General features: G+C 40.6%; 1 protein-coding gene across 36 annotated transcripts in view; it reads right to left on the bottom strand.

Annotated features, from left to right (window-relative positions):
- The window catches only part of mecom (MDS1 and EVI1 complex locus), a 155,502-nt gene that overhangs the window by 25,508 nt on the left and 104,265 nt on the right, over nucleotides 1-25,729 (bottom strand). For 16 of the 36 annotated variants that reach the window (XM_011482816.4, XM_011482822.4, XM_011482818.4 and 13 more), the window contains exon 3: nucleotides 1,890-2,024. In XM_011482816.4, coding sequence (XP_011481118.1) covers nucleotides 1,890-2,024 — 135 coding nt within the window. Of the gene's footprint in view, nucleotides 1-1,889; nucleotides 2,025-3,181; nucleotides 3,965-25,729 lie in introns of those variants that run through there. The other 20 variants (XM_078930095.1, XM_078930103.1, XM_078930097.1 and 17 more) reach the window with 10 other exon arrangements.

Raw genomic sequence — 25,729 nt, 5'->3', positions numbered from 1 at the left:
GAGGGAAACCCCTTGAGATGATGTTTTTTCTGCAGATGCCTTCATAACATGAAGCTTTAATGGACATGTAGCTAACCCAATGAGAAAAAAAGAAATCAAAACAAACATGAGTTTTCCTCCAATTGGGGGAAAAATAAGAGACTCACTCATTTATTCCTCCTCTTTTACTCCCTCGTTTTCCAAAAAGATTGTTCATAAATTTTTTGATAGACCAGAGTCTGAAAAATGAGAGGATGGAAGGCAGTTCCACTCTCACACGGGCAGAGCTCAACCGGTGCTCAAAAAGACCCGGGACTACCAACGCACCTGGAATTTCTGCCTCAAAATAAATAGCTTAAAAATTATTTCATGAGAACATCTCATCATTTTCTTGAGGTGTAATACTTAACAACAGCAGAAATATGTGAACCCATTAATCTGTGCAGAAATCTGTGGATAGTAGGAGTTTGCAAGCGTTGACGGTGTAATATGTGGGTTTGGGGTGGGTTATCAGGTGGTGTGTGTTTTAAACATTTGCAGCTAAGAATGAGGAGTGCAGGGAGCTGCAATGAACAATTCATGGCCCCGCAGCTTGCACAAATAAAAGCAAAGTTTCCACGCGCCTTTGTAGAAGCCCAGACCCTTCCAGGTGTGTGCAAACACTCAAGAGACATAAAAACCACTTTGCACACGTAAACACAAAAAGCCCCCACAAGCCCAGGCACACATATACACACAGAGAGCACCAAAAACTGACAGTGCCTTTACAGGACCACCCCATTTCGGCTTTTCAATTTAAGAATACAGACAGGCATTGTGAGAGGCTACAGTGTGTTTTCAAAAACACACAGAGTTGGCCGGAAGGCTTAAAGACGGCACATTGTGCTGTGTTGTGACAGAGTGTAATACTTAACAATCACCTCATCATAGCCATGTCCGTGACCTGTCGGAGCCTTACACGGCTAACCAAGCAGAACCACCGTGTTGACAGTGAGTCACACCTCGTGAAGAGGCCGGCTCAGGAAAGGCTGTCTCCCTGTGTCTTTTACAAGAGAGACGCTGAGTGTGTTATGGAAGCTGCTCTTCTTCATGTGAAGAAGAGATTTTTGTTCCCAAAGGAGGAGGGTGAGAGGACGCAAAAGACGCATAAAAGGTTTTTCAGCGTGGGAAAAAAAAAAAAAAACCAAATGATATAAAATTTGTTTTTTAATGGCAAAAATGTGAATTGAAATATGTGGAAACCTTATGCACATCTTTGAATAGCTGCATTTCTGAGATGGCACTAAAAGAATTATCTAGATGGACCACCAGGGAGGAGTGATGACAACCACAAAAGCTTGATTGTGTTCTTTTTATCTGGGTCAAGCGATGGCATGCTCCTCACACGCTTCAAATGAAGTTTAGACTCTTGTCTTGTCTCTCCGTGTCTCAGTGCGTCTGTCTGAAGGGGGTTAGGGAGAAGAACAGGCCCCCATCTGTGCAGCACGCACCTTTCTACAGCCAGGTGAGCAGCAAAAGGACTGTGACATTCCATGCATATCTGAGAGTTTATATCGCAAGCGTGACAGGGAAGTGAGCAGAACTATCATCCCAGCCCTGCCTCTTCTGATCATTCCCTGTGGTCTTTGCACGGCAGAAGCCACAGCACCGTTACAGTGGGAAAACATGGCCTGATAGCGAGGGGTGTCTGTGCAGCACACTGAAGTGTGTGTGTAGACTGAAGGCAGGCCAGCCGCGTTTATCTGACTTGGATCACAATAACAGTTTTTCACAAGGAGGACAAATATTGGGAAAAGCATCAAAGTTAAAAAGCAGGAACTTTGAGAAGTTTGAGAGCTAATCAAAAGCAAATCATCCACGTTTTCTTTTTCTTTACTTTCTTTGTGTTGAGCAATTGTGTCTCCACATACCTGATCATCTACCTGGCACGCTGTCAAGTTATGTTGTGTGGCCGTGGGGGCAAACTGGATGTGCTTCAGCCAGCTTCCTGTATCTGGTTTGCTGGCATCCACGCAGAATTTTACATGGCCGGACCCATCCAGGATCTGCAGAAAGGAAAGGAAGAAGGAGAGATGTAGATTTCGATCGGTATCAGACCAGGTTACAGTGTCCAAACACAGCCTAACCACAAACCTCCCACCGAGAAATATAGCTCAAATGTTAGCAGAGCAATCTGTGGAGCAACACAAACACACACCACTGACAGATACACACCAAAAAATACACACATGCAAACATGCCAGATTAAAATTTTTATTATTTCTTTTTTTTAAGTGACTAAGGAAAACGAAACAACCAAACAAACAGACTTGAACACTAAATTATTAGGAGAAAGGTCATTAAGGCCCTGAGGAAGCTTTTTACATCGTGATAAAATGTAAATAGTATTGGGCAACAACACATTAGTACTACAGCCAAAGAAATACTATATTCTTTAGATGCCTAAAATAAATACTAGCAAGAAAATAAAAAAATAAATAAAATAAAATAGAAATTTTACATGGTTTTGTTTTTGACAAAATAACCATCCTCGATCTTTGTTTTACCTATATAAATAAATGTATAAAAAACAAAAACAATTTTGACCCCAGTAAAATTTGAGAGAAAAAGGACTTTTCTTTTGAAATAAAATTTTACATCGCTGGTTAATATCTCTGGTTCTTCTGCAACTTCCTCCTAGATTTGATTTTTTTCATAATAATGTTTTATTCTTTAATCATTTATATAAAAATGTAATAATGCTGTTTACAACACTGCATGATTAGGAAAAACATAGAAACGTTTAGAATTTTTTTTTAATTGTCGGACTTTTGCACGTCTTGTTTAATTAACAGGTTTTCTGTACGGTTGTTTTAAAATGGGAACATTTGATTTATTGGACAGCAGCTGCAGACTTTAATGGAAACAAATCAACTGCTGGGAACCGCAAACTACGAACTTAAAAAGGTGACAAAGAGATTGTTAAGATACGGGACAAACGCATGGCTTTGTGTCTATCCTCATTCCTAATAAATGAATAATTATTTACCAAAAAGCCTTTTGTTCAGACTAAAACTCGATCTGCATCGATCCAATCAATTGGTTAAAGTTTAACCGAAAAATATCAAATTTATTAAAAATATAAACAGCAAAAACAAATGTGGAACTTTTCGATAAATGACCGAAAACGGATTTTATTTGATGTTAGGATAAATGCGCTTACCGTTCACACTCGAGCTTAAGTGGCGATCTTAAAGTGAGAAGAAGAGCGATAAAAAAGTCCGGGAGAGATAAAAATAAAAATAAAGAACAGAAGTGGAATTTAATATAAATAGATAAAACTACAAAGTGTTTTTGTTTCTTTGCGCCCTCCGCGCTCTGGACATGGTAAGAAGCCGCGGTGCGCCGCTGTTCCGGTGTCTCATCGGGTCTCGGAGTCGCGCAGGACGCACCTCTCTCTCCGCGTCGTGCCTCAGACGCTCAAAGTAAACCCGCTTTCCCCCGCGTGTCTGATGGACGGCTCGGTGTCCGCGCGTGTCTCACTGCCCCGCAGACATCCCACAGCGGAACCAAATCCCCCTCTGGCGCATCAACTTGCTCCCAACTTTTGGCCGTGCGCGCTTCGTTTGGCTCGTCCGCTCCTCTGGTGTCACTCCTCCTGTCCTGACGCGCCCAGGTGTCCTCTACCAGCCATTCAACTTTTCATTTTCCCCTTTCCTCTCCCCCCCACCTCCCCCCTCCGTACTCATCGTCTGTATGACAGCAGGAGGACTGGTGGATTTTCAGAGCATCGTCTGGCGTGCTACGCGCCGCGTACTTTGTCTTTTCAGAGAGGGATTCCGCGCGCATCACAAGGGGACAGGTCCCCCAGATCATTGGAGGGGTGTGCGCCCCGGTCGGAAGGGACTCCTCTCTGCAGTAAATTTCAAAGTGACAGGGGTCCGGGGTTGGTGAGGGTGAACGGGGTCACGGAGAGTTCGTTAGGGGGCTTCTAAAGGGAAGAACTGCACACTCAGGCAGCGCACTTTAATGAACCCGCGAAAGCATCAAAGCTGTGCATGTGCACGTGTTCCCCAACTTTTTTTTTAAACAACACGTAGCGCACGAACAGATTCAAATCCGCTTTTTCTTTAATTGCTTGTAGCCATACCTCCCAGCACGCAAAACAAAACAAAATAAAACACTTTCCCGAAGCCTCTTATGCGGTTAACAGCTGCAGATTTAAGTTTTCATGCTGCAGCAGGGAACTTTTAAGAAGACGAGGTGACAGAGGCCTACCACCATTCTCACAAATGTACAAGAAAACGTGGCATTTTCTCTGATTTAAGGAAAAACAATGCAGTTCGCTCCTTCCACTCGACATTCATGCAGTCATCCATCAAACTTTGCGCAAAAAACGAACATTCTCTGCCTGCGCACCTGCTCTGCGCATACATTTAGTACTTTCCTGTTTTAAAAAAATCTTTCAAAGCAGATGCAGTAATGAAACATGCAATAATAAAAGAAACGTCCGCGTTTATTAGGCTCCTTAAGCAGGAGAGGATGGGGCTTTGGCTGATGAGAGCAGATGATGATGGATAACTCCTCACTTTGTGACATTGACCTTCCATCCCAGATAATGCCCATTGTTTTACCAAATCGCGGAGCAAATGTGCAGGAAAGACAGGAAAAATCGTGTGTAAATAAGGCAGGACCCCGGCACCGATTCCCATCGTCTCCAGCTCCTTGAGAACCAGAGGAGAGACCCCGGTCTGCGCGGTCATTGATTTCCTGCCTCTCCTCGACTTGTCCATTGTTGGAACCCTTTTTAATTTAGCCATAAATTGGGGAAAGCTCAAGTCGAATGAGCTGTTCTATTTTCTTCCTGTCAGGATGAGGGATTTGTTTTATGATGCATTGTGTATTAAATAAAGGTAATCTGGGAAAGTGATTGCTTCACGGCCACTGTGGGTCTGATCGAGAATCCTGGAAAGGGAGAGCCGGTTTTTCTGGAAAATGCAAAGGTAGAAAAAGGAGGATAAATAGGTGTGCTTTGCGGGATCATCCATGAGTAGAATGGTGGAACTGTGGCTGGGTCTTTTTTGGTGACGGGCCTGCGCGGAGGGAGAGCTTCCGCACTTCTTTGTGTGGTCAGGAGATGGCGCACTCAACTGAACTGCAAACCCTGTCAGAGTTAGTTGCTGCAAAACGTTTTCACACCATGAAACTTTATTCAACATGAAGCTATGCAGCGACAAAATTGATCAAATGAACAAAATCTGCACTACTTTCCGTTTATGGCATCTCCACTTATTTAGGATGCTAATTAAAGTGATTCAAATCAACATATGAAAATCCATAAATAAATAAAATGAAACATTTTTCCCTTTCTTGTCTCTCCACTTAATCGTCTATAAACATCTGCATAAAGGCGTCAACAATTGCCGGTTGCCGACATGAAAGATCGTTTGCGCGCCTGAATGCGTAATCATCCAACGAGCGTCTATCAAGCAGCTGAAGACCAATGGGGGGAATTTAAAACACTTGTTCAATTAATAAACAACCAGACGGACTTGTGAGGCGTAGACTTCCTAATTCGCATTCGTTTGAGCAGCCCGCAGTAAACAGGCTTCCGTTGTGCTTGGATGAAATGGATGCGTTTTATCTGACTTATGCCATTCCTTTTTGTCTTAATGGTTGCGACGTGTTAAATAGTGGCGTGAAAAAGCTGTTTATCAACAGATTACAAACACACACAGGCTTGAGGGTATGTTCTAGTTCCTGACTATGTCATGCCACACACAAAATTTCATACTTGTTTAGGGGGAAGCCAAATAGCAAACCCGATAATGTGGCCATAAAATGCTTGAAATAGATCTCAATTGCTGAAATTGTTCTTTTTTTCTTTGGCTTAAGGGTTTTCTTTAGTTGTCATTCAGCCATGCAATTTGGACATATTTCTCATTAATAAAATATTTATTTAACTAAATTTTCAGGGTTAGGGGCCAATATTTTCTTTTTGTCATTTAATTTGAGAAGTGATTTCAGTTTTTACTACTAAATCTGGAGCCTGGTGAAGTTAGAAGCTGGAGTAAGGGGGTGGGAGTCTGTGATGGGGGTTCCCATGTGGGTTGCAAACCGACTCCAGCAGGCGCTGCAGCCGAGGGGCCACATGGAAACACTGGGAAGGCCTGTGTGGTGCATTCCAGCACATCCTCCAGGAGTGTGGGAAGAAGAAGAAGAAGAAATATAATATATATATATATATATATATATATATATATATATATATATATATATATATATATATATATATATATATATATATATATATATATATATATATATATAGCCCAAATAAAATAGCTCAACCATGAATGTGGGACCTCCTGGTGACAACAACAAAAAGCTGCATTACGTCACCATCATGGTTGTGTATACACATCCCCCTGCACTTTTTATTTAGCCTTAAATGTGGGGTGACTCAATAAAGTGGCGGGAACCTTTTCTGAAGCTTAGTTTGACTTCAGATGTAGCAAAAAAATTAAAAATAAAAAAAAATTCTTTGATGAACACATTCATCAGTGGCTGTTAGAGCACTGCACATTAAGTGTGAAACTTTAAGCCTCCATACCAGAGGAAAGACTTGGTGATCATATATTCCAATTAGCATAAAATACAGCAGAGGAAATGAGAGGAGAAAATGTAAATACAAAATTTCCTTGGCTCTGGAAGTAGGCCCGTTGTGAGCAGCGTGTTAATCTCCACCTCAGTAATTTGGTTCTAGGGAGAAGACAGAAGCCCTGCTGCTGTGCCCTGCACTTCATAAATCACTGCTTTATGTGGACAAGGTCAGCACCCGCTCTCCTCCACGCTCCCTCCTTTTCGCTGGCCCCTCCCGGACCCTCCGCCATGTTTACCCGGCCGCCCGGGGGCTCTCAGGACCAGACGAGCTCACTTCTAATTACTTTGGATTATTTTCATTTGCCGGGGGTCAGCCAGGCATTCCGGCAGAGAGGCGGAGAGAGACGGTTTCTTGACAAATTCGGTGGCCTGTCAGGAACAAACCTGGCGTGTTTGCTGAATTAGCACATGGCTGTTTTGTTCTGTGTCTGTTCTTACCTTTGAAGGCCTTTTGCAGAGGACTGCAAACATGTCTGCCTAAACAAATATTACACATCACTCAAAAACCCCATTTCATGGGTGTTTTTGTGTGTGCGTGTGTGTGTGTGTGTGTGTGTGTGGGTGGGGGGGGGGGGTGTTGCACATTGTCTGTTCTTTAAAGACCCTCTCCAGTCATCTTCTGATCTATAGTCAAAGTCTCCCCAGTGGTCTTTTAATTATGAGTATGCTGTTTTTTGACAAAATTTAAAAAATTGTGTTGTTTTCTATCATTTCTGCTGAGCAGAAGTAATTCATTACAAATTCACCTGTGAGTAGTGGGCAACACTGTTGCTCCAGAGCAACCCCGCCCCTCTTTTCCCTCCCTGTTGCTGAAAGCTCTTTGTTGAAGTGGAGAAGGGAACTTTTGGCCCTCTTGTTGTATTGTGTTGTCTATGTAACAAATACGATCTTTTTCAAACAACGTTCTCGTGTGCTTCTGATTCTGAACGATTTTAATAAAGAAATACTCTTAAATGTCATTTTGAGCTTCATTTTCTTTAAATACGTCCTCCATCCTCAAAATAAAAGTGCTAAAAGAACATGTTAAAAACACCAAAAATAACATTTTTGTCCCAGTGTTTAAGTCTTTAAGCAACAAGTGTAATAAGAAGACATATTTTTGGGAGACTTAAAAATCTTACTATCTGCAGATACAGAAAGTGCCAATGCAAAAAGCTGATGTATTTATGTTATTCCTATAGCTTTTCCACCTCTATAAAGCTTGGAAACACAATGGATGTGCAGCAGATGCAAAAAAAAAATTGCGGAGCACAGGTTGCATATAAATAGACTAATTTGTTCTAAAAAACGACCAGAAATTTGGGCATCAGTGCTTAGAGAACATTCCAGCCGAACTGAGTGGTCAAGATTAGATAAGAGCTTTTAGCAGATGCTTCCTAAACAAAGACTCGGCACACAGGGCCACACTGTATGTGCGCGCAATAAAGCTGCACAAGAGTCAAAGGTCACGTTTTCGCAGCATAAATCCAGCATGCCCACAGCTCCCATGTGCACAGGACAGATCGGAAACTTAAACAACTCACTCCACCCCACTCCAGTCCTGCACGGGCGAAAAGGGAGCTGGTAATTAGAGCATGTAGTCTTTCGCCGCAGGGAGAACAAATTGGCTCTAAAGCGCTCATAGATATCATCTTTAAAAGACCTTTTTATGTACCAGAGGTAAAGCGGCGTGGAACTGAACACGGTGCTTCAGATGTTCGAGTGTCACACATTCATTACGTTTATTGAGCTCTCGTCTCACGTTTAAAAGTCTGGGCTCTGCTGTAACACTGTGACAGCCTGCTTTTTCCACAGCCATGTCCAATTGGAAGGCTAATGTTTTAATGTTGTCACATATCAAAGAGTTTCATCTTGCTCACGGTGACAGAGGAATCACGGCTGCGTTCATTCAAAGAGAAACAAATCTTTGAAAAATGACTGCGTTTCATTGAGAAGAAAAAAAAGGCACGTCAAAGAGTTACAAGTTTTACGTTTACAGTGACAAGTGTCTGTGTTTTTTATTTGTTTAAGCCGACAACAGCTGAGAAACACAAGTGGAAAGGTTCATACTATTAAGACTGAAATAACAGCTAACATGATAAAAAGTAGTCCAATTGTTACAAAATTTGAAGTGGCCGAAGTATGTAAACCTGTGCACATATGACCAACTTAAATGGAAACCTTTGCACCACTATCAACAACAAAAATGATATTATTATCACTTTAAATGACGATAAAGCACACATCATGAATCTACCATTGGCATGTCTTAAACTAAAACTACACAATATTTTGGTGACATCAAACAGCACTTTTAAATAAAATGTTTTTTATTTTTTGATGAAGGGATTCATAAACGATATCAACATCACCTTAGATTTAAGCACTTCAACTTACTATCATGTCAATTTGATCAAATTTGACAAGAAACTAATTGCATCAAAAGGCTTTTAACTTTCAAATATCAGTTATTGGCATAAAACAAAAATAAAACCAAATAAAGTTTGAGAGACAACATTTTCGTGCTTAAACACAAAGATTGTCAAGTGATAGTGGCATCGTTTGTCTTATTTTGTCAAATTTTCTGACTCCAACCTCTACCTATACCAAAACATTTTAAAAAAAATCATCTACCTTTCGCTTTCCTTTTTCCTGATTGATTTAAAGATGTTTTCAACTGTCCTCACACCATGTCTGTGTGATTTTTTTTCATGCAAACAGTTTTGATTGTCATAACATTCAGTGCTGATTTATCTGAGGCACTCAGACACTTATTCTTAGAATTAAAAAAACAAAACAAAAAAACCCCTATATTGTTCAGATCTGACCTTTCAAGATACAAATTGTAACTCCAGATAATGTTTGTTTCTCCAAATCTAATATGTCTTACTCTGAAATAGTTGTGCTGTAACAGGGGACATGCTGCTGCTTCCTCCAGTACAACATACCCCTGGCATCTGTTTAGTGCAACGCTTTTATAAAGGGTCGGCCTGAATGCCATTATTTTAAATAGTAAAGTTCACTTGGAACAAAGTATGGGTAGTGAAAGTGGGAAAATGCTTGATTCTTAAACCCATCAAATTTCTGAAGTGGAAGATTCTACATCAAGTTTTGCCATAGAAAATAGACGAGTTAAGAAAGATAGAAGTTGGAAACGCATGCATAATCAAAATAAACATCAGCTTAGTGAGAAATACCTCTAAGTTCTTCTTCATCAATATTTGTGAGTGGGAGCTATGTAATAATACGGTAAGTATTTAGGTGTAGTAGTGGAGGATGCAGAAGACAAGGTTAGATGAAGGAAGCTGATTCTCTGTGGCGACCACTAAAGGGAAAAGCCAAAAGGAAATGAAAAAGAAAAAGAAGACTTAAGCCAATAACAAGCTGATTTTTTGGAAGGAGCCAAATAGCTTCCTTTGCAGTTTTCAATTCTAAGAACTTGCTGGCTTTCAATGAAATGGTTCTGACTTCTGAAGTTACTTTGGTCTCATTTTAAAAATTAAAATTTTCGCTCATTTAAACTCTGTGATCAGGCTATTAGGCTTTTTCTAAAGTCATTAGTATGTTACCATCATTTAGTACATGCGTACATGTGACCTGTAATAAATGATAAATCTTAGTTTTAACTTAAGCATTTCCATTTTTTTATGAATTCTTGGAAAACTGCAAAAAAAAAAAGAAAAGAAAAGGAGGGAACCCAGCAAAAATCCATGTCCATACATAGTGTCCTGAGGTTTTAACAGGAGATCTGTTCACCCGGTACATCTCAGTCTGACTCGATTTGAACGGCCAATATGTTCATCGATACTCCCCAGGTTTATTCAATTCCAACCCAATCAGTCAAGTGTCATAGAGTTTTGGGTTAATATTCCAACTGAGAAGCCCAGTGCTAGGTGGAGATAAATCAGTTTTTATGATGGGTTGTTATGGTTTTTATAGCACTGGGCTTGTGAGGGACTGATTTGGGGATCAATCACCTCCAGGTGTCTGCCTGGGGCTGGGGTGCTGAGACGATCGATTGAGGATCTAGAGCTCTGCTGATGGAATAGAGGTGCATTTGTGAGTGTGTTGTGTGTGAGATTGGGTGCATTTGTAAAGTATGTCTATTAGCTCGTGAAGGCGGGAGAGACGAAGTGGTGAAGGTGTATGTGTGAGTGCTTCAGAGACAGAGAGGAGATATATCTGGGGGCTGTAGCTGTGATGAAGAGCTGTTGGATTATGACCAAACCATCTCAGCTCATACGGGAGTCTCCGCTTTGCTCCCTTCTTGCTCTATCCACTTCTTTTTTCAGGTGGCACTTTGGAAAACTCATTGTCACACAACATTTAACAAAGACAGAAGTCTCAGTCAGGCAGCTTGAGACGACTGGCCTGATGGCTAGTGTGCATACTTTCCCTCAAACAACCTCTTTTTCTCCCCTCGTTGCGTGTCGTACCTGGGAGAGACCGGCAATGAGGGCAAACTTTGCCAAGACACATAAACAAGTATGTGCATCAACATTATGAGCCATCAACACACAGACACATTCATCACACTGAGGTTTGTCAGTTCTCCTTCTCTGGTTGTAGTGTTGAAATCCGTTCAACATCTCCCCTGACCGTCGGGCTGATGCTTCCTGTGTGCTGTCAGCGGGGCCCGGCTGAAACAAAAGATGCGGAGAGCAAGGTTCACGGTTTCTCAATCAGAGGAAGTTGGTGCCGATTGCGCTGCCACTGAAGAAGCATTCCAAGCCTTCGAAAATGCACGTTGGCTGCCAGGTGCATGCTACACGTGTCATTTTTGCCAAGAAAAATACCTTTCCGCTTAAATTTTTAGTCCATAATGTATCCGTTTTGTCTTTCTTTACTCTTATTTAAGATTTCTTTTCTCTTTTTTCCTTTGTCATCTTGCAGAAGACAAGACTGTCTCTACACCTCTACCTCCATAGTACTAATACTTTCACTCTACTTGCCTAAGACAAAGTGGCTATTCATAATTAGGCTCAAGAGATTACTGTAGACATCTTTATAGAAAACACTGTATTAAATTTCTGCGTGTTTGACAGCAGTAATGTCTCTTTTTTTCCAGGGTGCGACCCCAAAAGTACTCCGCTCCGATTCAGTCTCCTGCATCTAACACATAATAAAGTCCCACTCTGATCATCTTTTCTTTTATTTTAAAAGCGTTCCATGTGGTCTTTTAATTATGATTATGCTGTTTTAGCCCAAATCAAAAAGATTGTGTCATTTTAAAGGACAAATGTAGAGTTCAATAACAGGGTAAATTCTCATCCTTCGCCTCTGTTTAGACGCACGGCGAATTCACTACTTAACAATGTCTTCTATCTCTCTGTGATGCAGTTTGATGACTTACTGTCCTGCATTAGTCCAAGGAGGGAAACTACAAATAAAAAAAAAAATTAGAGGTCCCTTTTAATGTTATCTTAATGCAAACAAGAAAAAAATCTTAAAGTTCAGGAAAAAAACTATTAGATTTTCCTCCATGTTGATTTTGGACTTCACCCGCAGATTGCATCATCAACACGTCACTGGTCAAAGCAGAGTTCCTGTTTGGTTGACGTAACACAAATTCCTTGCCAAAGTTTGGATGTTTGAACTTGTCAGAATTGTAGCTGTGCTACAATGTTGCACCTCCCTAAACAAACTGCAGCGCCAAAGGTTTAAATTGTGCCGCTGGACCTCTGACCGCATCTTTACATTAACATGACATTGAAACCGTCCGCCCCTGCTTTTCGATGTGAACGCAGCATAAGTTGTGGGCAGAGTGACCCTCCCCGTTTCTTGGAGCTCAGAGCAGGGAGCTTGTGGCCACCCAGTGCATTTCCCATGTCACAAACACGCTCTTTTTTAAATTGTGTTTTTTGTTTGCTTGTGATTCAAAACGATTTGAGTAAATATACTCAGAAATGCAATTTTAAGCCTAATTTTATTTATATATGTCCTCCATTATGAGAAAAATGCTAGAAGAACATGTTAAAAACACAATTTTCAACGGGTCTTTAAGTACATGAGGGCTCTCTTCAGACCAGTGACTGTTTATGTTGCAATGTTGTGTTTGTGATTTTACTAGTCTTGGTGTGTTTATGATCCTTTTCTCCTGCCCGGTCCTGAAGTTCCATGAGAGTTGAGAGTGGCGGATGCGTTTTGGGGATCTGGTGTTCATTTAGTCCTAAGCCAGGCTGTACACATGTGTGTGGCAGTGTCTGTAGTGTTTGTCCACACCTCAAGTCGGAGCAGCTTTGCAGGTTAGTGTTCTGTCTGCTCTCATTCTCCTGCAAGCTTTTCCTTTTGTCTTTCTGCCTCATTCTTGTTTTGTCTTTGTCTTAGTGATTATTGTCACTCTGGTTGTGCAAAAGTAGAAGTGAGTTGAACAAGCTGTAATGGGCAAGCGCCATCAAAGGTAGAGGGGCTATACAGCCCCCAGGGTAGGAATAGGGTTTTTGGTGAGGGCTCGGGGGCTGGTGGTGAGGTGTGCCCTGGAGAAAGGGCCCTGGTGTAATCTCTGTGCTGAATAGACGGAGCTCTTAATAGAATCCCGTCGTCCGGCTGCCACCGAGAGAAACAAGAGCTGTAATGGATGGGCTCAGCTCTGGCTCCCACTTTCCCCCCGTGACCCCTGCGTTGGTCAGAAGTAAGAGCTAAAGAAGCATTGTAGCCCCAGGCCTGATTGAATGGGGAAGGAGGGAGGTGGTGGTGGTGCTGGCAGCAGTAGGGTGGAGGGGTGGAGGGGTAGCTGCGCTGATAGACCAATTTCCCACTACTGCAAGCAGCAGAACTTGATTGATGAGGGCTGGTGCTGGTGAGAGGAGGCCCATCACATGCGATCACATAAATACTTATTCAGCTCGAATTGGGCCTGACAAGCCTTACGACAGCTTTGTGCTGTCACAGATATCATTGGAAGGAAAACGCTCCATTAATCATGCGTAATTAACTTTTCCAAAGGGAGGTTCTGCTTGGAATCAGTAGTGACCTGCTCAGTACGTAGATAAAAAATTTCCAGCATCTTAACTGGGATTGGAGAGGGTCTTATTAAAAAGGTGGAGCTAGTTTCCCCAGAGCCCCTCCGTTTGTACAGGAAACAGCTTCATTAGTATTGGTTTAGAGCTCTAATGGGCTCAATACAAAGCCTCCTCTTTTTAACCCACCCTTGTTCAGTGGCCTTACAGTCCAATATCCTGTGAACGCGCACCACCATAATGTTCCCTGTTTGAAGTCAGAGCGCAGCCCATCTCAACGCCTGCCTGTAGTTAACTACTTTGACCCTCCCATAAAGAAGTGTAGAGGAGTGAGCTTTGGAGAGCCAAGCAAGCCATGTTGTATCATTCTCTCTCGCACTGCCTCCACATGGGAGCAAACTGAAGCACAGCCCTTTTGTTTTAGGGCAGTAGACCAAGCGCCTGAATAGCTCGCACAAACTGTTGAATGCAGGCCAAACACTAAATTTCACTCTTTTTCTGTTCCTTTTTAGATTTTGGAAAGTCAAATCAGTTATCAAGCTGATAGATACACTCAACTACTGAATAAAGTGGTGGGATTATACTGAAAGCACTTCTGTCACAAGAGCAAACTATTTTTAAATAAAGGTAAAGTCATTTTGGTCTAATTTGATTTATATTGACTGAAATGGATCCATAGTGTTTCAGATAAATTAGATTATAACAATCAGAAATCATATAGTTTTGTTTGAAGTTTCTTGCCTTTTGTGCATAGGTATGGTGATGATATGAACAAGATAAAAAAGAATGTTGTTTGTCAAAAAATATTTTTTTCTCTCTCTTAAAATGAAAGCCTTAAAGGTTTACATTATAACGTTTTGTGCTAAAATCACAATGTACTTTTCTTGGTATCAATTTAGAGCACCAAGGTTATTCTTGGCATGCTTCACTGCACACTGGGTCTTATTTTATTTGTCACAGGAACAGGTGTCACTAAAACAACATAACTGTTTTATAATAGTCAGCAATGGATGCATTGAATTCCAAATAAGCACACAGACCTTCCCTGAATCACTCCCTTTCCTATTCAGTTAGTCATCCACACTCATTTCCTCTGAACATCATCCTCACCATTGCACGGGCCTGACTCATTTCCTGTCTGTTAATTATATCTGTGCAGTCTTACAGAAAGGAGAAGATTCTCTAAATCCCCAGACAGGCAATATGACAGAGAAGATGACCAACAAAGGTTATCAAGATGCCAGTAGTCTCTGTAAATAGAGTGATTGAGCATGTTGTTATTTTTGTCCCCTCCCCTCCCAACACGACTTAAAAGTACAAGAGGCATAACAACAAAGTGCATAACCAATTCAGATGATCAAATTATAACCTAATTTGCCCTTAAAATAACATAAACAAGTTAGTTAGTTTAAGGATCTGAAAGGATGCCTGGTTATTGAACTAACCTAAAAGACCATTGCAAAAATGAGACCACACGCGGATGTGGAGTAAAATAAAAAAGAAGGAAGAGTAGAGGAGTGTGGGAGAAAAGAGAGGGCAGGTGAAGGGGTCAAGTACATTCAATCAGCTTAGCTTGACTTATATGCTAAGTGGGGACAACAATGAGTGCTTGTGTGTTGGGCCCTTTGATGTAGTACCGCTCCTCTGCTCTCACATCAGCCTGCTTCTCAATCTAGTATGGCTATGAGCTCAGCCACTATTGACCACTGTTATGTCTTGGTAACCAATTCAAATGAATAGCTCATGGTCCTATAAACACAGAAATGCTCTGCTTTACTTGGTAGGACGTTAGATGGGAGTTCAGAAACTACACTTAACTAAGTTATACTTACAATATCTGGTTGGTCATCTGTAAAGAATTCCGTTGTTTATTGCGGGAGTTATGTTCTAAAAATAACGATAGTTAAAATCCACAAAGTAGGACTATAGATATTTTAAGGCTGTAAAACCCCTCACTACACACTTTCTACACTTTTTCAGACAGACACCAACATTTTCAAACTTTGGTTTCTTGTTCAGACTCTCAAAGTTCAAAACTTTGCAGAAAAATGAGTCCAGTATAATAGATTACTGGATCTGCTCGCAATCAAAAATTTGCAAGATACAGCATGAAGGAGATTGATTGACTATGGTCTACAGCCAATCTGGATGCAAAACATGCAGAACCAGAGCACTGTAAAAAAACAACAAAACATGCAAGACTGCACTAAAAATATCTGTGAAACAGCAAGGTGAACCATGTTTTAACATGGAAACACTTTATTTATTAATCATATCCTTTTTATTCAAGCATTCTGGTAAATGAAGATGCTGAACATAAAGGTCATTCGTGACACTTTCGGCACAATGGTGACAAAATATATGAAAAAAAATATGTTACTCAAACTAATTTCAGTGACAACTGTAGTCTATTTGTCTTGATTGAGAAAGGCTGAGTTTTGAAGTGCACTCTGTAGTTGCTTGGATGCAAACTCTGGTTGATCGGTTGAACCAATCTGGTTGAACCAATACAGAGTATGGAGACCAACTAGTGGAAACATCCATTCGTCCCTTTACTAAAAACACAAGATAATCATAAATGGAAAAGGTAAAGGTAAATGAACGCTTTATTCCAGTGTTTGGTCCTGAGGATGCTGGCGCCAGCCCAGCTACTGATGTGTGAAGATGGGGTACACCTCAATTAGTCTAGCAGAAGCTTTGATACTTGGTCACCTGTCGTACGTTGACCTGACAAATATTAAGTTCCATAGATGGCTATGATACATTACCTACATTCAGTTCAGTCACTCGAAACATCAGATACCTGGAAATGTAATCTCGAATTGGCCTTTGATTTTTTTGAGGCTCAATTTTTCCAGTTTGGCTGTAAAGAAGCCAAGGAAACCACTTCCAGGTCTGTTTATTTATTTTTGGTTTGATGTGTCAGGAGAGCTAACTGGCTGTAAGATACACAGACACTGCTTTTTTTATGAAGTAAGCTGTTTGAACTAAACAAATACACAGGAAAAAGTTTGTTTTGCAAATAAATATGGGGCACTGTGTGGGTTCACTTACTTACTCCGGTTAAAATTGATTTTGTTTTTGGTCTTTTTAACATGTTTTTCTCATGATGGAGGACGTATATATGTATATATAAAGAGAATTAATCTTAAAATTTAATTTCTGAGTATTTCTTAACTTAAATATTTTGTGAATCAGAAGCAGACAAAAAATGCCATTGAAATGGGAAGTATTTAGTCTTTTTCATGAAGACATAATAAAACAGACTGTGCATCTCACAGCTCAACAACATTATCCTTCCTTCAAGGAGCAGTCTCCTTCATTTTCTGCAGTGAACGTCTTTTAACCATAACTCTCTCCCAGTTGGAATTCCATCCAGTTGGATGATAACTGACTAAGCTAATTGTTCTCTGGGTGACATCAATTTGAAAAACAACCAACAGTGTATGAGCAGCAAATGTGTTTTGATCTAGATAGCCATGTATGTTGCCATGACACATCACTTACAGAAAGAATGCATATTTCACTAATAGAACATTTTTTAATGCCTGATAAAACTATTGTCGGATGATTGACCCTCTAAAACCGGAGCAAATGCCGGCAAACCAAAATGCGCTCTTTGAAATACTGAAACTCTTGACCATTCACACAATTAATGTGATTCCAACAAATATTGAAGCAAAGAAAAGCATCATTGCGCCAATTCTACTGTAAAGTGTTTTATATTGGGGCAAAGCGGCATTTCTCTGCATAAATGGTTGAATAGTTAGGGTAATTAAAAAATGTCAACACTGGAGCCAAAGGGATGTGGTGACATCACTTACTAGCTTGTTTTAAGTCAACGCAAAGCTAGTTTTTTTTTTTACATTGCAGCTCCATGTCTGCGATGTTGGCAGAAAATGTCACCAAAAAAGTTTACTATTACAGAAATTACGGTAGGCAAATTGGAGACGAATGTTGGAACATGTCCCATAAGGATGTTTCTAAGCTAAAGATTAAACAGTCATCTTTCAAACAAAAGGCTTTGATCCCGTTAATATGCAATCTCCAAATCAATTTGAAAAATAAAATTGTCATGGTGCAGGGTGGCTCGAGAGCCGGTTGGACCCAGACGCAGAGGTGGAGGCATGAGGATCAGAGTCTAGAGGGTTTAATGAACAAACAAAAGGCGCTGCAGAGCAGGATGACAAAACTAAACAAAACTCACTGTGGCGTGGAACAAGAAACGAGGAACATGGCATGACAAGGACAACCAGGACAGGAATAACTAATGGACCAACACTGGAGGAAGGCAGAGACCAGACTTATATACAGACAGGGCAGACAAGACACAGGTGGACACGATCAGGGCTGATGGGGACCAAAGGAAGTAAAACTCAAGAAAACAGACAAGACAGGAGACTTTCAAAATAAAACAGGAAACAGAAACAAGACAGAACAAGGACCAAAAACAAGACAAGTCCAAATCATGACAAAAATACTGTTTTAGAAAGTTGTACAAATGAAAGTACAGCTGTCATGAGCAATAAACATAACCACAGAGATGAAAAAGTGCTTATGAATCAGACTGCATGCACGTTTATGAATGGGGACTGTCTTGATGGGGACTGACATGACCTGGCTGACATGCTTCCTCTGACTTTTGCTTCCAGACTCGAGAGTTGCCCTTGGGATGACCCCTGAACATCAGGTTTTTAACGGCATCAACCAAAATGAATATTTGCATGTCCTTTCAACATGTTTGTTTTTAACCATCACCCATCATCTTAGTGAAGGTAATATAGAGATGGTCTTCAACATTTCATAGAGTATAGACTAGTCATTTTCAGAGGTCTCTAAATTTAAAGTGCCCATTTATCACAAAAAACAAAAAAGAATACTGCTTGGAAATCTAATGACAGATTTTGCCACAGTCATTGCTTTGGGGACAGAAAGAGCACCAGCACGAGCGACAGGCACAGAGGTGAGAAAACAAGAGAAGACTTGAATGAGATATATAGATGGTGAAATGGAGAGGAGAAAAAGGAGGTGTGGAGGGCAGACGGCATTCCTGTGGCCACAGCTGTGGGAGCAGCAATCACCAAAATGTAGCGCTGTTTCAACGCCGACAATTTCTGGACATGATACAAACAAAACAAAAACAGCCCGACACATCTGCTATTTGAATCAAAGAAGAGTCTTGTAATCAACATGCTGGAGTTTACTACCACCCTCCTTCACCCTTCTCCTTCCACAGTTTTTTTCTTTGGTTGACTATCAATACCTCCATGGCGGGGATGACCCCATCTCTGTCTCTATATTTGCCTCCCTTTGTTTACCATTGGCCAGTAGAGGCAGGGATTGGAGACTGAGACCATCTATCATTGGCCTGACAGCGGGCCCCAGGCAGGGATGGCCCTGTTATTTAGACTCTGTGATGACTTCCTCAAAGGGGGCCCCTCCTTTCCTCACAGGCCTGGCATGGCTGAGGTTTGGTTTGGAGCTCCATGCCTTCTATGGATATCCATAGAAAACAGAGAATTCACTTACTGAATGTTGGGGTCATGCTAGGGTGAGCAAGACAGATGTAGAGTGCACAAGGGGAGTAAAAGAGGTAAAAAGTGTTGCTCAAGTACATACATGAAGTATCATTAAGACTTTATAAGAAGAATAAAGTATTTGTTGTATACGAACGCAAGAAATTCCACCTGAAGTAAAGTGGAGTTAACTCTTAAAGATGGAGCTTTCTCTGGCAACATATGCCCTTTGTCCTACCAAAACTCTTCAATTGTTTACTTGATTAACATGAATCAGCTGATTATGACCCACTTTCTTATCAGCTTTGCACCAAAACTTTATGTAAGCCTTGCATAACAACGTAAAGTCTGTATGAAAAGCTGCTTTTCTGCACATCAGAACCAGCTAGTGTTGATTGGGCATTTCACTACTGTGAAGTATTGCAGCTCAAAGATGCTTTACTCTGCTTCAGAATTTGTTGAAACTGCGTTAAATGCGTAAACGGTTGAAACGTTTTGATAATTCAAATAATGTCAGCGCTAGAGCTAAAGCTCAGAAGTTAACCCTCTAATATTGTAGATGCCACCGGCGACACCTAAATAACATACGCTTTTTACTGTAATTGTTCAACCGTTTACGGGATACATGATGATTCTGACGGGTGTCTCTGCTTCAGAATCTGTTACATTGCGAGTGAAGACTTATGGTAGTCGAAAGAATGTCAACTTTTGAGCTAAAGCTCAAATGTTAAAGGGTTTAACGTCTTTAATCCCCTAGGAAAAAGTATTACACTTGAAGCTTATTTTATTAAGTAGATCTAAGTATAAGTATTGCAAGCATGCTTTAAACCATGTACGTTAATGTAGGAAGTTTACTAAGGGAATACTTCTTCAGACTAAATTGGAACATTTTAAGTTTACGATATATAGATGGCATATAAAAAGTAGACTACAAGTAAACTGCCTCACTTAGTATAGACTAAGTATATTTGAAAATGCTACTTTTTTTTAAGGGCCATCAAGATTATCACAAAATGGGAAACATCTTTGAAAATGTGACCAAAACTGTAGTTTACCAATATCACCCCCTCACAAATAGCATCCCCTCTCATTTGACTCCTTTACTCTTTGGCTAAAGTTTTTTTTTTTTTTTCCTTCTTTGTTCCTTTAACTTCTTTGCAGGCTTCAGTGACTGGATTTCAGACAGACAGTTGTTCCGTTATCCTGCTGCTCACATCACATTATGATTACAGCCAACTATAATTGGAAACAGGTCTTTTTCAATTGGGACTACATGGTGACACGGGTATCTGTCTCATCTGATATTCCCACACTAGCTAATTTTCTCCCTCATCTGCATTCAGCAGAGCGGAGGGCTGGAGAACATGATCGCTAAAGTGGACTTCAAAATTTCTATGCAAACAGGTTTCTCACATACCCAAACAGTGGTATAAGATTGTCTTTGTTAATATTGTTTTATATAATTTTGACTTCATGTCACATATGGCTTATGGCCTTTTTAAGGTAAAATATCGATCAAAAGTTAAAGATTTTCCGCTTTAATTTAAACACATTGAGTGCCCAGTGTGATTATAAAACTGAAACTTGTCTAGAGTGTCTTGTGAGAGTCCCTGGACCTGCTGGGGCAGCCTGTCTAACAAAGGGTGCACACACTTCATTAGCACTGTCCGTGAGAAGGAAGGAATCTTACACATGGAATCACTCCTGATCTCCCGTCTCAGGCTACCGCTGTGCAGAGCCTGGACTCGCCACTTTCCTTCCTTCAAAATCCTTCTGGCCTCTGCCTAAACACAATACACATTTTGTTCATATCCAACGCCAAAGAAAAGGGAGACACACAATATGTAGGAGATAAGGTTACAAACTGTCCTTACACAGGTGTGGAACTCCTAAAGCCTTCAAAACATCACTTATAGTCTGTGCCTACAAACCCCCACGCCGCCACCCTTCACACCATCTCCACAGCTGCCCCATCCTTCCCTCAAACTATGCAGGGACGATGAGGAGGAGGGTGAAGGATGAATGTTTTAATAATGGAGAGAGCTTTATAATAGACTAGTAGGTGCTGTTAACATGAACTTGGTTGTTTCTTCGAACAGCACTCTCAAGGCAAGAGGGCTCACTCAGCTGCTGTCTCACATTGCATCACGCTGCACTGAACCTTCACACGAGTGCTCGCTTTGCTTCCCTCAATGTCCTGGGCTGCTTCAATGGCATCAAATAGCTGGAGATGATAAAAGAAGAAAAGGGAGTGTTGCCAGCTGTCCCAGAAAGGTCCACTCCACAACCATGAACATGGCATTGACCCACTGGTTCACAACAATTTTCATGAAGCAAAAGCTTCTTTCTTTTGGGGAACTAGTTTAACACAGGTTACTTTTTATTTTATCAACCAGTGAAAACTAAAGCATATGAGGTGCTTTCCTTTTTAAAGGCAGGGATCTGCTGTTCCTAGATGTGAGATAGAAGTGCATTTTTTACTTACGATAAAAAATTTCCTCCTCGTATGAATTTGATCTGTTAACTACATCTAAAAAAATGAAAAATAAGAAACCTTTGTTTAAAATAAAGTGTATTTTTCAGAGGAATTTTTCTTCATGGTTTAATGGTTTTTGGCATTTTGTTTGAGGTACGCAAACATGTTCCAGTTGGGTTGAAAGCTTTTTTTTTATCGAGTGGATCAATTTAAAAGCCTTTGCTTTTCATATTAAATGCAAATGAACTTTCATTGTTTGATGATCACTATAGTCAACCCATAACTAGTGAACACGGACTTCCATTGCACTCTTATTAACTATCACAAATAAAGGCAACAAATGCAGTGAAAACCATGAGCTTTTGGCAAAAAGGGGTTTCCTATAAGCAATAACAAAATGACTGTTTGCTGTGAGTCAGGAAGCCATTAGAGAAGTCAAGCTTCGTTGTCACCAATTTTACAGACTAAACATGTTTGATCCTTATACGGAATCTAGATACTGGTATTTCAAATTGCTCTACAGCGTTAATGTAGATGTTTAAAAGTGATAATCTCACTTTCAATTTTTAGACACCAAAATAAATCAGGATTTACAAAAGTCTCATGCACTTTTATAGTAGCTCCTTAGATCTTTCTGTTTGTGTCAGGAAGTGGTGGAAGAAGGCTCCAAAATGCAGGACACCAGGCATGATGGGAAAAACTTAAACAGAACTTAAACATGACAAAAAAGGAAACTGGTAAACCCGGAGAAGGACAAAAGGGTGACAGAGCAGACGACCTGAAAAACAAGACACTTTAGAGTTTGGGATTGGAATACTGCAGGATCAGTTCCCACTCCGCATGCTCATGTGTCAAAGTGTCCTTGAGCAAGACACTGAACCCCACATTGCTCCAGGTGGTTATAGATTGGCGCAAGTGTTCGGCAGCGGAGCTGCCATTAGTGTGTGAATGGAATAGTGATTGTAAACCACCTTGGGTCTTCTAAGAAGGTATAGAAAAGTGCTACAAGTATAGCCACTTATTAAATTGATAACCTTGAATTGCAATACTACTAGTTTGTGATATTTAACTCAGGTACTCTGACAAAATTCAACATTTAAATCTGCAAAATGATGGATCGACTTTCACTAAGTCAATAAGCTCCGCCTATTGGACAGAGATGGTCTTCTACCAGTGACAAATGTGGTCTGATGTGCTTGAGGAGATAGGATAGATAAACAAACATGACGTTCTATCAAATTTTTTCAACATTGTCCTTTTTAGATTGTATGTTGTGTTGTTAAGTTTCTGATTAAATATAACATTTAATGGACAAGACTATATTTAGCTGATTTTATTGGTCTTCCATTTGTGCTGTCTGTGTCAACTTCCTATGGTTTTACCAAACTCACCCATCCGTCTGTCCACCCACATGTTTATCTGTCCACTCAAGTCTACCACCCTGAAGGGTTTTACAATGATGAGTCTTCTGAGGCCACAGCAGGACTCTGTCATTTGTTGCTTCTTTCTCCATCACTCTCGGCTATTGGTCCCCTGGGTTGTCAGAGAGGCTTCAGAGAGTCTCTAATTGGTCAGTTGGGAGGATTTTACTTTCTGCTTGTGAATAACTTGTTGTCAGTGGTGTGTGAACGCTGCGGCTTTGCCTCTATTTTTTTCCTGTTCTATTGTCAAATAAGCTTGGACATCTGTTGTGGAACTGGTTCTAACTGCGCTCAGATCAGTGGAATGATCGCTAACCTACCATCCCTTTTTAGGGATGAACAGGAAAACCAGCACATTATTTAGATCAGCGCTTGCACCTGCTTTCCCCTTGACTAGGTCACTAAGTCTTTATTTTCCCTTGGCGGCATAAACAGTGGGTGAATCACTGTTAAATATTGTCTTAGGATTTTCTCCTTTTCTTTCCTTCTTTGTTTGTGTCGTTTTCAGTGAAAGACTTATCTCAACGAAGGCCTTTTCTTCCTTTTGGTCTTGTCCATGGGACAAGAAGAAAGAGATCTTTTGAAAAGAACAGAACAATAACACTTCATTGAGCTACTTTGGTTGTGTACATTCCACAGTCTTGCACAACAAGTGAACATAGGTGAGAGGAAGAAGGGCAAGAAAAGAAAGAAGATAGGGGTAGGTGAACAGTTGGTATAAAAGTATGAGACATATCTGTCTTTGCTTCCTGTCTGTCCTAAAGGTCATTTCAAGTTTTTTTTTTATATTGGTAACCAAACAAATTGATGTTCTAACATTTATGAACATGGTTGTGTTCAGTTAGAGAACACAAAAACGAATTGTGAGAATCCCTGAAGTTCTGGGCAGGACAAACCTTTTCAACCAAATACACTCTCTGAAGAAAACAGAAAAACATTTACAAAAGATGCCAGAAACCTAATCTGAAAGTAAAGCTTGTCATTAAATTTGATCTTACAATTTAAGTCTGCTTCTATTAGGTTGCAGCTCTAAAGACATTAGGTATGCACCATTTAGTCATGCAGCTTCTGAACCGGAATCTTGCAGTGAAGGAAGCTGGTCCAAAGGAAATAGGACCTCATCTGATGAGATCCAGATCTGAGACCAACTCATAAAAATGTCCCCTCTAATGGATCACCTCATTGCAACACGTGCCCTGGCGATGCATGGAAAGGCTCAAATGGATGTGCAGTATATCTCCACACATACACACCTGGATGCAGGCGTGTAACTAAGGTCAGCACTCTCCAAACACGCAAAGCCATGCACACACTTCACCATCCTTTCATCAACGCCGCTGTCCTTACAAGATGAGTTGAAATTTAAGCTCATGAATCCACAATACTCAAATTCATGTAAATTGTTTGCTGAACTGCGCCATGTTTGCACGCATGTTTAAAGTCAAACAAGGCGGTGTGCATTGCCCCTGTGATGTGGACGGGCGCTCTCAGGAGAGAGCAGGCTCACATTCACATTCAAGCACCAACAACATTCCCTTCTGCCCCCTCCAGCCAAACCCAGAGCTTGACCTTTCTGTGTCACTCAATCCAACAAGCAATATTTGCTTTCGTCATCATAAATATTAAAAAATGTGCAGTGGCAAATATTTGGGTTTGGCAACCTCAAAGTGGCAAATGAATTAATGTATTCACATGAGGAAGGGAGTCAGGGTGTTCCTGCACAAACATGGGCTTTCAGCTCCTCCAACTCTTTACCGTAAAGGCCTGTCAGCGGTCATGCAAAGAAGGACCCACAACCTTTGGGGAATTTGTAAATAAAAAGCAAAAAAAAAGAAACATGAGTCATGCGTTATTGAAATTTAGTGAAGAGTTGCAAAAGTTTTCTTCTGGTTCTTTTTCCTGTAAAACATGTCCTTAGCGAGCTAAGTATTTTTTAAAACAACAGTTACATCTTACATAAATGTCAAATGTAAGAATTAAATATTCTTGTGAAAATACAGAATGTCTAAGAAAGAAAGACCATAATCATTCTCAGCCTCTATGAACTCCACAAACACTTAGGAATATGCACTTACCAAAGTTTAAAAATAAAAATAAAAGTGCTTAACTTAGACAATAAATTAAGAGATTCTGTAAAGTGCGAATTGCTCTTTCATCACACTAGCAAATGTGATCATGAACATAAGTGCTAGAAAAATAAGATTTTATCACATTGCCTCTTAACTCTCACAATTTTTCAACTCTCTTGGATTATCAAGAATTTCAAACATTCACAATCAGGATACTTCTTTAGATCTTTGACATCAGTGTTGCAAGTGAGCAGGAGGCCTGGTATTATGGGTAACCCGAGTAGAAGTGTCTGAAGAGAAGTGCGTGACCCCAGCCCCTGTGTATAATTGTCCCCTTTAACCTGGTGAACATCCTAAATCACCAATCCAAACAATCAGATTCACTGGTAAACACCCATGGAGAAACCCTGCACAACAGGCTGCTCTGCTGACTCTTTGGCCACGCGCAGACAGTCTCTGAAACCCTCTTGGCCTCAGGCCATACAAGATTGTTTTTGAACAGCCACTGTGTTCACAACTGGTGTGAAATTCCACATTTGATGCTGTGATTTAAAACATGGGCTAAATTGTAAAGTGTAGCCCAGCCTGACCAGTTTCTTTGTGTAAAATGGCTGCTCAATCTTTTCTGGTCTTGTTGGCCAGAAACTGACTGAAGAGCTTTTACAAGCAGTTTGAACATTAACTTCTA

The sequence above is a fragment of the Oryzias latipes genome, chromosome 13 (assembly GCF_053564925.1).
Source record: "Oryzias latipes strain Hd-rR chromosome 13, Olatipes_Hd-rR_3.1".
Taxonomy (NCBI): domain Eukaryota; kingdom Metazoa; phylum Chordata; class Actinopteri; order Beloniformes; family Adrianichthyidae; genus Oryzias; species Oryzias latipes.
Note: the sequence above shows the minus strand (reverse complement) of the source record. Positions and strands in the feature narration are given on the sequence as shown.